Source organism: Echeneis naucrates, chromosome 13 (genome assembly GCF_900963305.1).
Source record: "Echeneis naucrates chromosome 13, fEcheNa1.1, whole genome shotgun sequence".
NCBI lineage: Eukaryota > Metazoa > Chordata > Actinopteri > Carangiformes > Echeneidae > Echeneis > Echeneis naucrates.
In genome coordinates, this window is record NC_042523.1 from 11,025,551 (window position 1) to 11,039,502 (window position 13,952).

At 39.4% G+C, this 13,952-nt stretch overlaps 1 protein-coding gene across 1 annotated transcript; it reads left to right on the forward strand.

Moving 5' to 3' along the window:
• Positions 1-4,448: 4,448 nt before the first annotated feature.
• dyrk1ab (dual-specificity tyrosine-(Y)-phosphorylation regulated kinase 1A, b) lies at positions 4,449-12,783 on the forward strand. Its single transcript, XM_029517426.1, has 12 exons — positions 4,449-5,275; positions 7,097-7,166; positions 8,787-8,983; positions 9,246-9,338; positions 9,445-9,633; positions 9,861-10,008; positions 10,107-10,393; positions 10,559-10,705; positions 11,090-11,230; positions 11,346-11,649; positions 11,879-12,003; positions 12,196-12,783. Exons 2-12 carry the CDS (start codon positions 7,157-7,159, stop codon positions 12,781-12,783), a joined length of 2,229 nt encoding a protein of 742 aa, XP_029373286.1. The 5' UTR covers positions 4,449-5,275; positions 7,097-7,156.
• The last annotated feature ends 1,169 nt before the right edge of the window (positions 12,784-13,952 follow it).

The following is a 13,952-nucleotide window of genomic DNA, read 5'->3' on the forward strand; positions in this document are numbered from 1 at the left end:
TTTTATATATGCTTCCTATAAACTAAACTCCACTAATTGTGGTGAATACATACAGTTTTTACCACTTACTTAAAAATGCAACACAGCTTTATGAGAAATACAATCAATGCTATAATTTCTGTCCACAAAACTAATTGATCCTGAATTCATATTAAACATGGTCATGATTATGTGATTACGCTGAAAGCAGAATCTTAGAGGATCCTATCTACTTACAGCAACTTGTGAAAACCTGACAGACTTTTATGCTGGAAATCTTGTCTCAAATGAGTTGTTGTAACAGCAGCACCGCAATTGATTTCATTTTTTAACCACTTTGATTTAATTTGAATTTGCTGTTGCCACATCCTTCTATTCTACTGCAATGTGATCAAAACATACAATTTGATGCATCTTCTGGAATAAATTAGCCAAAAGGTTAAAGTGAAAATGAAACAGGATGTAACATATTAGGCTGAATGATATAACATATACTAAAAGACGCACGAGAAGGCTTTGTTGATAACGCTTCTGTGTTTTTCCTTTAGTATAATTGCGAAGGCAGCAAGTTTTATACCTGAAGTGGAATTTATTTTTTCAGACAATTTTCCATACACCATTTGTTTGATAAGCACAGGAAACATGAGATCATTTAAAGGTAATAGTTATGTTCAGTAATTCACTCCGTCACAGTGATATTTATTGCATATGATGACTCATTATCCTCAGCCAGCCAGTTGGTAGCTGTGTCATGTATGAAATGTAGGCAGTGAAACATGGCAGCTAAAATTAGCTTCTGCTGCCATCCTGTGGCCACTGAGGATACTGTGAGAGTGGTGCAACCAGAAAATAAATCTACATTTTTAAGATGTTTATATTGTTTAGAAAAACTTTACTAAACTCAAGGGTCATAAAAATATAATTTACTGACATTAAGAATCTAATAAATACATACATTAAGGTTAGATTATTGCAATAATGCTAATTGAGTGTATCCAAAGAAACATTTAGTAGGAACTTATTCATCATGATGCTGCTAAGGTCCTGAGAAGTGTTATATATATATATATATATATATATATATATATATATATATATATATATATATATATATATATGGAGAGAGAGAGAGAAAGTCAATTATCTGTGTTATCATTTTTTATATCTATTTTATCTATTTTACTGACTTTATTATTACATTTGGATAAGATTGTTTTACTGTTTACACTTTTTCACATTATCAATACCTCCATCTATGAGGAACTCAATTTTACAAACTTTGAGAATTATGTCATAGGTTTCTTTCACAGATTGATAAAAAAAAAACAGAAGTATAGAGAAGTATAGAGAATTGCAATTATTATCAGCAGCATCTGGTGTCATGGTAGGAAAAAATATTCCAACATGTGACTGGATGAATTACTGGGAGGGCCACAGCCACAAATGCACATTAATGTTCAGGATCATGGAGGCTCAACGTATATTCGGTAAATTTGGTTTCCTAAAGCAATGGCTTGTGTTTTTTCTTCCAAAAAACAAAAGAGAAAGAGAAAGATTTGCAAAGATAAAACAGCAACTCCACAGTTTGACTGTCTACTGATCATATTACATGCATAATATGACAATGGCCCAAACTTGCTAATTCAGACATAATAAAACATTCTGAAACAACTTCTGATCGGAAATATATCAAACAGCTACCTGCATTAATAATGCGTCTTTAGGAGTTAGACCCAAGCTATGTTTGGCAGTTCTATTTCTAGATATAATCTTAAAGAGTTAAAAACAACCACGCACATTCCTTTCTCTATATGTCAGAGTTCACAGTGCTAGTCCCTTAGGGTTTTTGTTTGTTTGTTTGTTTGTTTTTTACTTTATTTCAAGATAGTTTATTCTCTGAAGTTCACTTGCATCCGTTGTGGTGTTTTTACAAATTGGCCTACATCCCCAACTTGTTACATTTGCATCCGATGGAGGATGCATTAACATGTAACAGACAAACATACATAAATAGATATTTTTGCATAACACTGCAACAGTGAAGTCATGAATGTTACAGGCCAGTGAAATATTTTGATAATATAATGGGTTTTTTTGTTTTCTTTTTAAATGTCCTGGAAATCAAAGGTCTGCCGTCTTAAGATTTTTACAAAGTGAGTCTATCAACAACCAGAGAATGACATGTTGAGAGTTTCATGCTCAATATCACAGAAGCTGCAGTTGTATGTTATTTAGACCTTGTGTTATTGTCATGGATGTAACTGTGGTTGTGTTATTTGTTGCCTTATTGCCAGTGGCAGTGAATGTGACTCCTCACTCCGGTTAAGATTTTATACAAACCGTCACGTACGTAGCATGTAGTCTAGCTGTATGTTTCTACCATAACTCTGAGACGCTTCTTCTAACCCTAACCCATCCTGAAAAGTGTCCAACTGCCTCACTTAGTTAACAAAACGATAGTTACCTAACATCTTTGCTGTTCCCTCCCTGAAATGTTACAGAGGTGATATAACCCTGAAAGTGAAATATGCAGTGCAGCGCATCAGGGAAGGGAACAGCAGGTCTGCCACCTGACACAGCTTTTCATCTCTCACTGAGAGTTAAGGACGGGTGCATTTCAGAAATGGGTCAGGCAGAGCTTCCCTGAAGTGACCCACTCCCAGGCACTTGGGGGGCAACTCCTGGCTGTCTTCAACATGAAGTTGACTCTCAGAGGTGAATGACAGCATTGTTTGAAACCAGAAAGATAACACAAGGAAGTCTGAGTGTAAACTGTCAGAAGGATGCAAGACCTGAAGAAGCTCTAACAGGCATGTATCACCAAACACAACCAGAAAAACAATGAGTCAGCCTGTTGGGCAAACCAGCCTGATACACTGACCTGACTTTGTAACCAAGCAGGGAAATTGTTCATTCACATTACTATTATTTGATAATATTTCTACTAGCCTTTGGAAGAATATAAAAAGTTAAAAGTAACATCTGTGGATTAAACAAAAATAACGATACAACACGTACGAAGAATATATACGTTTTTTATTATTTAGTATTTGATTAATGTAGAGTTGTAAGAAAGAAAAAATGGCATTGTGCTGGTTAGCTCTCTGTCAGGGAGAGTGGGGGCGGTAGGGTGGTCAAACAGCTACAGTGTATACTCCCCAACAGATGCCCCACAAACATAGCTAATGTCATTCATACATTTTCCAGAACTATATCCCACAAAGTATGTACATGGACTGAAATAAATACAAACAAGTAAGTGGAATACTTTCTTTGGAAATTTATTTTTGAAAATTGGAAAGTTTTAATAATCTTAAATTCTGAAAATATTACAATGTATGTAAGTATTAATACACGTATGTATGCATTTCATTTTGATACTCGTGATAACATTTAACACGTACAGGAAATAACTGATACCCAATTAACATGAAAAAAATGTAAATACAATTGAGACATTCATCATTTAAAACATTGTTTAAGTTAATGTAGTTTATTGACTTAAGTATTCACTAAAACCACTAAAATTCATGAAAAAAAATCCTTCGCTGTTATATTTATTCTACAGCAGAGACACTTATATAATGAAACAATATTAGAGTTTATATTTATGTAGTTTATTTTAATATATAAAATATTAGAAATAGTATGTTACAGACTAAATAACCCAACGCCAAAAACTGTTAAATAAGGTCATTCTCGTCTAACCACAGAACTGAATTCAATTACTTCTCCCATGTTAGCAATAATAATATACAATGGTCAGCAAAACAATAACGGTTTAATAAAACAGTAGAAATAGTACTCTTTGACAAAACTTAAGTCTAGTCAAAGAGTGTTGTGTATGGGCGTTGTTACCTTGTTATTATCTATAATTCACATTACAAATGCTTGTTATGTTTCTTAAGAACGATACTGTTTTCTAAATGAACATTTTGTTGGTTCTGGTAGAATATGAATGGACATATAAAGAACAAAGAGATAACCACAAGTCGGTAGTTTGTTGATACTAAGAAATAGTGTGACTACAGATACTAAAGAGAAGTCTAAAGTTGTAATTCATGACCAAGAGAGGATGCTACTCATGCTTTCTGTTTATACAAACATTGTGTTATGATGCTGGACACATGTGCTCCTCCATACAATATTACAGGAATTTCAGTAATGCAATAATATATCGAATAGGCTGCTTTTCCACTAATGGTGGGCAACAGAGAACGAAAGGAAACAATCGGGCCACCGCGATGGTTAAATAAGGTGAAGAAATAAACACAGTTTGATGGCACATATCTTTTCTGGCCGGTAACAACAGGGCCAACAGGGTTAAAAGGCAGACAGGAGACAGGGACACCGCCGGAGCTGCGCGTTGTCCTGTAACTCTGGCTAGTTACATTTTATTCGTCATTGGTACATCCGGGCACTTCGGTTTTTTTGATTGACAGTTGCCATGGCAACAAGCTAGAGCATCGCCATTTTGTCAGGAGGGTTTTTTTCCCAGCTCAGTCTTTTCAAATGTTCCCCCTTCCCGCCGGAATAATGCTGTCAGTGGATATATATTTGACGTTTTTGGATATCGAAATGCGTCTAGTGGATCGGATTAAGAAGATCAAGAGGCCGACGTTTTAACATAGTTGAAATAATTAGGCGGCGCCGCACTAACACAGTTGTCCGTGTCTCTGGTCCACCGGGCCGGTTCACTGCGCAGGTTTGGACCGCGCGCCATTTTGTGAAAATTGACACAAAATTCCTAACCAAAATTATCAGAGGACACGGTTTCTGTTTCATGTTTGAAATACTCTCGGTTTAACTGTATTGTCGTATTTATCGAAGTGACCACGCCGAATTTGCAAAGACAACGTCAAATTAGAATTTGGCATAACGTTTATTTAACGGCAGCTAGATTTGTTAGCTTGAGGCTAACCCAAGAAGCTACAGCTAGCCAGGGCAGGTAGCTAATGTTAGCTGCGTTCATTTTGTCTACTAGCTAGCCAGTTCGCTAAGGTTAGCTAGTAAGTTATGCGTGCTAGTTAACGTTAGCATGGTGCTAGTCATCAGCTGATTGAAACGTTAGTCAAAGTTGTTTCGATCGCCGATGTTGTTCATCAGAGCTGGCGATATGAAAAACGTACTGAATCTGACTGGCGAATAATTTTAGAGTTTGCCGGTTCTAGGACGGGGGATTGGATTTAACGTTAACATTACTCGCTAACCGTGCAGGGAGGGGAGAAGCTCAAGCTGGATAAGTTTCCTCATCATACAGGTTATTGGACTTTAAATGAAGATCGTGCCATCAGAGGTGAGCAACTGTAAATCCATTTCTTTGACATTAGCCTTTGTTAGCGCAACGATTCACATTCGCACGCGTTCGCAGATGAATATTATATCTAACGTGAATGCTTAACAATGATGGACGCGACAGTGAAGTTGAGAATGGTAGCTTATGGTATGGCGGCTAGCTAACATTTTGTGGCGGTGCCGACTCCGTTGAAGTCAGCTTTAATATTTGCCTCCAGTCAGTAGGTCAACTGACTAATTTTAATGTAGGATGTGAACGGTTTTTCAAATGATTATGAGTAAGAGGATGTAACGGATTGTCTGGGCTTTGATGGAGAGTCATGCTGGCACGACATTAACGTTACAGCTAACATTAACTCTGCAATATTGGACACTGTCATTGTACGGTTGGAGCAAGTGTTGCCGTGTTAGCTTACAGCTCTGTTTGAGTCATTGTCACTTCAATGTGCAAATGTATTAATATCAGAGGTGCAGTTTGGATTTGGAATTACACCGTACGGAAGCGTACGTAGCTAACATGGCTAACGCCTGGTAGCTAATTCGGCTAACCGGGCTAATGGTTAACGTTGACTTGTTGACGAACCAGCTGAATGGGCCCCACAACCCGCTGGCTGAACAGAGCGTCACAAGCTAGCGCTGAGGCTGGATTGGTGATAGATAGGCTGCTTGTCCCGCAGTTTTCAGGGTAACGTTAACGACGTTAGCTAGTTAACGTTAGACTGCTAGCGGTAACGTAAGCCTGAATACGGTTGTAATTTATACAAAGAATTGGAGGCTCGCGCGAACGATATGTAGCCAGAGAGGACGCAAATGAACACTGAATATGCTTTCTAAATTCCAACCATGACGAGATCTACCCCATCTTCTGTAAGTACAGAGATACTCGGGTTTCGTCTCTACACACCAGCGTTAGGCTTTTAATTGTCTTGGATGGGCTACATTTGATACAGTTTTGGGATGGATCTAATCAGTTGGGCGTGAGAAGATGACACACAGGCTTGATACAGAGGTCTTTAGCCATCACCAATGATATGATACGGCTACTAATAGCAAGCTAGCTGTCGTTATATTACACCTAAATAGGCCCGTTGATGCCGTGATGACTGGAGCCATGAAAGGAACTGTTCATATGTCAGTACTGAAAATGAAGAATAATAAAACGTTTAGGGGAGGGTAAAGAGCTACAAGTGCGCCTGCAAAATGGCTTTTTGGTCAAATGCAGCTTGAATTTTCTCAGTAGGATTGCCGATTTTTGTAATGACAAATTTGCCCCATAGTCATGCTAGTCAGGTCAGGTATTGTACTAGGTGTATGGGCTCGGAATAAACTTTTTCAGTTCTTTGTCAATTTGCATAATTTTGTACAATAATAATAATTTTTGACCAATGGGGGTAATTATTTTAAATCCTATATTTCAGTTCTTAAAATCCACAATCATTTACAACATAGATACACAATGAACAGGGTGAGAGGAGAGCCAGTGTTATAAGGTCCACAACAGAATTAATTCAAAATTGTTTAGTTTATCTTATATCTGTACCAGAAGAACTTCAGGTCTTTTGTGTTTTCATAACTTTATTGCCTGGCCATTGACGGCTTTTTAACTGTTGCTCCACGTGCAGCACCATTTTTGATTATCAGCATTATTTTTACATTTCCCAAGAGTCCATATAGTCACTTCAAGTACACTTTTTAAAAGTTTACCAGTGTTCTCTGTTCTTTAGGGGTCCTCTGTCCCATCTCCTCACAAAAGTTTAACCTCTAAGAAATTAAACCCCACCAAAGATACACAATGATAATGATCTGTTTTTATTCTTTGTAGTGGGTTGTGGTTTGCTGCTGGACTCTCCTCCCAGGATGATATGAAATTTTACAGGAGACGATGCATCCAGGTTAGCTGATATATGTTAAGTTGGTGGGAAGTGGTGCAACAATCATCTTTGCAGTCAGTTATTTTACTCTTCTGAAATTGGTATTCCAACTCAACGAATTTAGGGCATATCTAATGGGGAGCTACCCAAACAATGTTTTATGATTGATATTGGTTATTAGAATGACCAATATTCCTTTTAATTCTGTTTAACTTTACATTTTAATGAAAGAGCTAATAATAAACCATATATGGCTTGGTTTTCATGCAGTAAAATAGGTGGAGCAGTTGGTATGAGTTGAGTATTAGAATTTTAGTGCTTTAAACTTTAACTTAATATGCATTGTTTTCAATATGCATATGCAATGCATTGTTTTTTGTTTTGTTTTTTTTAATCAAAATATCAAAGTATATTGTCAAATTTCAGTTTACCTCATTTGACAGAATTTGTTTTATAATTTTTTTTATATTATATTATTTGTTTTATAAATTTCATTAAGAAATAGATTTACACAGTAAATCAATGAAAGGAGAAAGTACGTATGTCTACACACACGCAGCCATATATTCACATATATGGATGGATGTGTGTGTGTGTGTGTGTGTGGTATAATGAAACATTTAGGACAAAATAAAGCCTTTGCTTCTGCTCTATCATCTTACAGTTTCTCTTATTTCTGTCAGTGGATGTGTATTTTTTTTTTTTCCTTTTGCAAAGCTGGGTCAGCTTTCTAACGCTCTCAGATGGAGTGCAGGTTTTGGGCTGTGCAGCTATTTTGCTGTCAGGCTCTTGTGTTGAAAGCAGCGTCTAAGTGTGCCAAAGTTCAATTTTATTTCTTGTTTATTTCTTGTTTTCTCATTGGAAAATGGGAGCAGCTCTGCCCTGGCAACAAAAGTAGGCTATTTGCATACTGCGTTGTGATTGGTCTGTGCATTGATGGGCTTGCCAAATCACGCTGTATCTCTGTGGTGATAGGCTATGCTAATTAGGTGCTGTTGCTGGGATTCTGAATAGTGGTTACTGTGTAGCACTGGTGAATTGTGTTGTCTGGTGAGAGATGCTGATAGCCGAACATGCTATTTAATAATTTTTTGATTCCTTCTGGCTTAAAATGAAGGATGATTCACTGTACAGTGTGGAGATGCTTTATTTTCACCCCTACTCACTGTTAAAGCTGCTGTTTTGCTCCTTTTTCTTCATAAGGTTGATATGTTACTGCTATATTTTATTTTCTGGTTATCCTTAGATGCATTTTTATGACTTTACAGATTTAACAAAAGCCATAATGGCATCTCTCTTTTTAATGAATTAATCCCTTTTAATGTTCTTGGCATATTATGTTCATTAAAAATGCTCATTCAGTCTGTTTTAAAAGAGAGAATTTGAGCTCTTTAAAATATATGTATATATTATAAATGTACAATTAGCATTTTGCATATATTTCTCTCCAAACAAATCTTAGATTGGATGCAAGCTATGCCTTTTTAAATAAATCTGTTCAGTAAGCTCTGTTTAATTTTGTGACCAAAGAAAATATTGCCTGTATTACTCAAGATTATTACCCCATTTCCTTTTATGTGGGTTTTCTTGCATGTAAGATTGAATTCAGTGAATATACAACTCATAGCTAATTTCTTCCAGGAGGAGAGACTTCAGCATGCAAACCTTCGTCCGTCCGGCTTGCGCCCTCTTTTTCTTTACACACTGCTGGTCTTCAGATGGCTGCTCCAATGCCCCATACGCACCAGCAGTACAGTGACCGCCACCAGCCAAGCACTGACCAATCTGTTACGGTCTTACCGTACAGCGACCAGACACCACAGCTCACTGCCAATCAGGTACATGAACCCTACCCTGCCCCAGTTTTTGGATTTCTTTTAGTCTTAATGTGCAACGCAAGAACAGTTCAAATCTTATGTTATTTGGTGCTGTTACAAGGCAGAGTGGCTGCTTCTTTCTGTCCAGCCATTTAATATTGTTCAACATCTATTACACTTAATTTAATTAATGGCCTATAAGATTCAACAAAGACAAGCAGCTTTTAAAAGCACTGAGCATATTTTTTGCTTATGAAATGTGATTCTTCCTTTGATACTTCAGAGGCACATGCCCCAGTGCTTTCGTGACCCAACTTCAGCTCCCCTGAGGAAGCTCTCCATTGACCTTATCAAAACATACAAACACATCAATGAGGTTAGTATTGTTTTGCATTAAGTCTGTATTTTATATCTCAATCTTAAAGACCTGTTTAAAGTGCCTTCACATCAGATCATGTATATCATCCTTTGAATTTTTACAGGTGTATTATGCAAAAAAGAAGCGACGGCACCAACAGGGTCAGGGTGAAGACTCCAGTCACAAAAAGGAGAGGAAGGTCTTTAATGATGGCTATGACGATGATAACTATGACTACATCGTCAAAAATGGGGAGAAGTGGATGGACCGCTATGAGATTGATTCCTTGATAGGAAAGGGATCGTTTGGACAGGTGCTTGATTATAAATTTTACCCAAATATGCGTCTTTTGACTACACATGCCAGAGTAATTTGTATTTAGAGAAACAATTTTCTCTGTATCTGTAACCTTGAGGTTCATGGTGCTTCTTATAGAGGATTGTTCATACAGTTAACTTTGCAAGTAGTGATTTTTATAGTAAAAAATGTATAAATGTGACCTTGTGAAACAATAAAATTTGCTCTTGTTTGTACCTGCAGGTGGTTAAAGCGTATGACCGTGCAGAGCAGGAATGGGTTGCCATTAAGATCATCAAGAACAAGAAAGCTTTCCTCAATCAAGCCCAGATTGAAGTGCGCCTCCTAGAGCTCATGAACAAACATGATACTGAGATGAAATACTACATCGGTAATCCACTATTGAAATTTGAACAGAGAAAATATATTAAAGAAATAAGAAGGGTTTCCTGTATGCACCTAACATGGGGATAATTTTGCTTTTTGCAGTTCACCTAAAGCGCCACTTCATGTTTCGGAACCATCTCTGCCTCGTGTTTGAGATGCTTTCATATAACCTGTATGACTTGCTCCGAAATACCAACTTCCGTGGCGTCTCTCTCAACCTCACCCGGAAGTTTGCCCAGCAGCTATGCACAGCGCTGCTCTTCCTGGCCACGCCTGAGCTCAGCATCATCCACTGTGACCTGAAGCCTGAGAACATTCTCCTCTGCAACCCCAAGAGGAGTGCCATCAAAATAGTGGACTTTGGCAGCTCGTGCCAACTGGGACAAAGGGTATCTTGCTGAAATTTGCCTTATCACCAATAAAATGAGTGTATGCGAGAATGTTGCAGAGAAGTGCATTGTGGTTGTTGCTTTTTAACATGCAATGTAATTAATAGGTAATTCAGCATTTAAAGGCAAATGGCAAAACTTAGTGTCAATGTTTTCCTTTTGTAGATATACCAATATATCCAAAGTCGCTTCTACCGTTCCCCTGAGGTGCTGCTGGGGATGCCGTATGACCTGGCCATTGATATGTGGTCCTTGGGTTGCATCTTGGTAGAAATGCACACTGGAGAACCTCTCTTCAGCGGAGCCAATGAGGTATAAGAAACTGTAACACTACTTCAGTTTGCCTGGCCCTGCCCTTTGAATTATAACCAAATAGAAATAGTTCTACTTGGTGTCAACCTTAGAATGAACAAAATAGACCTCAGGGATGAAACATGGACTGAAATCACACAACTTTCAGTTGTCAAGCATTTAAATTGTTTACTGCAATGTCAGCCACTTAGTTGACCCTACATATCCTGACATTAACTCATCTTAGTAAAACATTTATGATGATAATTGTAGATACAAGGTATAAAATGTATTTTGTGGATTGTCTTTTAATTTGCAGATGTACAAAGTAAATTGTGGCAGTTGTTCCTCATGCTCATCTCTGCCAACATGAAGAAGTAATTTCATGAATAACATTTTCCACAGGTGGACCAGATGAACAAAATAGTTGAGGTTCTTGGTATCCCGCCTAATCACATAATGGACCTAGCCCCAAAAGCCAGGAAGTTCTTTGAGAAGCTTTCGGATGGTACATGGAGTGTTAAGAAGACCAAAGATGGCAAAAGGGTAATTTCAGATGTTCTGTGAATTTAGACTTTGTGGCTATTGTTAAAACAGTTGAGATTCTGTGATCAAATGGATAATTAGATCTCTTAATCCTTATGAACTTCTCATTAAACAGTATAAGCCTCCAGCCTCACGGAAGCTCCACTCCATCCTGGGTGTGGAGACAGGGGGTCCAGGTGGCCGGCGGGCGGGAGAGTCTGGCCATGCTGTTGCTGACTACTTGAAGTTTAAGGACCTGATCCTGCGGATGTTGGACTATGATCCTAAGAGCCGCATCCAGCCCTACTATGCTCTGCAGCACAGCTTCTTCAAGAAGACTGCAGATGAGGGGACCAATACAAGCAGCAGTGTGTCGACAAGCCCTGCATTAGAGCAGTCCCAGTCTTCAGGAACCACCTCCAGCACCTCCTCTAGTTCAGGTGACGCCTACCTTAAAACCACAGGCAGCTATTCACAGCAGTAAACTCGATGTGAGCGTGACTGTAGAACTTAGCATCAGTGCAGTGAAAAGTATCATGTTATTTATTGAGAACAACATTACATCTATTCAAATCTTTTTATTTGGCGAGATTTTACAATTGACACGTTTATTTAACACACATTTTGATGTTGGCGAAGCTGCAGCATAACACGTTGTTTAACTCTTAGGAGGATCATCTGGGACAAGTACCAGTGGCAGAGCAAGATCAGACCCTACCCATCACCACTTGCACAGTGGAGGACACTTCGGCACGGCCATGCCTGCCATCGATGGTGACAGCCTCTGCCCACAGGTCAGTAAGTTAGTTGCCAGCTTCTGAAATGGATAGATTGTGACTTGTTTATTTGCAAAATAAAATAATTTTTGAAGAACAAATGTGTTTTAACTTTAAACATTACTAGCAATAATTTATGTATGTGCCATAAAACAATTTTAAAACATGCATATCTACAACTGACTCTTGCTATATGCTTGATGGTGACAGGCAAGACAGCCTTACCCACCCCCGCTGGTGTGGGGAGGTGGAGTTGGACCAGAGTCCGTCACTGGAGAGACACACCCAGTCCAGGAGACCACCTTCCATGTTCCCCCTCAGCACCCTAAGGCCCTGCATCCCCACTCACACACTCATCACCACCATGGGCCAATGATGGCGACACGCCCACGCCCACGCCACTACACCTCTCCGACACACAGCTCCTCGACACAGGACTCCATGGAGGTGGTTCATGGCCATCTGTCCATGACCTCCCTGTCTTCCTCTGCCTCCTCTTCCTCTACATCGTCCTCTTCCACTGGGAACCATGGCAACCAGGCCTACCAGCTCCGCCATTTGCCCGCCGGAGCACTTGACTTTGGTCAGAATGGTGGGCTGAGCATGGGGCTAGGTGCCTTCTCGAACCCACGGCAGGAGACTGGCATGGCAGCGCATCCTGCATTCTCCATGGGCACGAACACAGGGCCTGCCCACTACCTAGCGGAAGGCCACCTGGGCATGAGGCAGGGCATGGACCGGGAGGAGTCTCCAATGACTGGAGTGTGTGTGCAGCAGAGTTCTATGGCCAGCTCGTGACTGCACTGACATTTGGCTGTGTGTTCCCCCTGTGCGTCATTTTTAAGGTGGTGTTTTTTACTACAAGGTGTGTTGAGAACAAAAGCTGCTCACGTCAGAAGGGAGATATCACTGAACCGCTACTACAGAGAAAAACCTTTGTTAAAAAGTATATATGTAATTTTCATCAGTTTTTGTTTTGCAATCATTAGGCACAAAATAATACTGCGGAATAACCATAGTGAGATTGAGACATCCATCTTACCATTTCACCAGTTTCATGTAACCACCAAGTAATCACCATATGGTATTATGTGGCAAAATCTTCTAAGGAGCATTTCAGAGCGAATTTTGACGCTGTTTTGCAGGTAGCTGTTGGTGATGAAATGCTTGGCGTCCTATTTCAGTTCAAAACGTGGACTGCCTGACATTACTGTTCCACTGGTTCTTAATTATTTTGCCCTTTTTAAGTGAAAATTCACGTAAAAGCTGCTTGTAAATCCTGTAGCTTGACAATGAGGGGAAATGTTTGCGGTGATATTTCTTGTTGTTGGTCGGTATTGTGTAACTCTGTCAAAGGGGAGCACATAGCAGTGGATTCCCTATAGTGTGTGCTGGCCGGGTGGAGAGGAGGCCCTGCAGGTGGATTTTTGCTCCAACCGGGTCGAAGGAGAGGGAAGCACCACCCCTCAGGCCTAGAGGCCCCGTAGTCCTGCAAGCTGCAACCGGGCCCGGCACAGACGAGAGCAGCAATGGGCACGGGAGACGAAAGGATCCAGCCCAGTGAAAGGAAGGCAGTCAGTGGCTGGTTCTAGATAACCCTTTGGCCTTATGACTCATGGACTTGGAATGGGATGGAGCTGGACATTATCATTTGAATTAAGATGGCTTTTCTCTATTTTTCTCTCTAGACAGCCCTTAATTCTTTAAGGAAATTAAAACAACTTAGAAAAGGTAAATAAGAATGGTAATTTGAGGCCTTTCTCGACAAAGATTACTTCTTCAGCAGGGCCCCACATAACAGGGTCTTATTGTACACAACAACCTCCTAAACATTACTTCCTTGAAAATCTTATTCACTGGTTAAGGATTTTACAGTGGAAAGAACTATCTATTCCAGATTCTACCCTTTTATGTTTTGTTATTTTTCCCTTTTGCATGTAGTTCCTCATCAGAACCACCTGCACAAG

Coding starts and splice junctions, on each gene's coding strand:
- dyrk1ab (XM_029517426.1), top strand. Junction 8,984..9,245: donor CACAGCTCACTGCCAATCAG/GTACATGAACCC, acceptor TTGATACTTCAG/AGGCACATGCCCCAGTGCTT. Junction 9,634..9,860: donor GAAAGGGATCGTTTGGACAG/GTGCTTGATTAT, acceptor TTGTACCTGCAG/GTGGTTAAAGCGTATGACCG.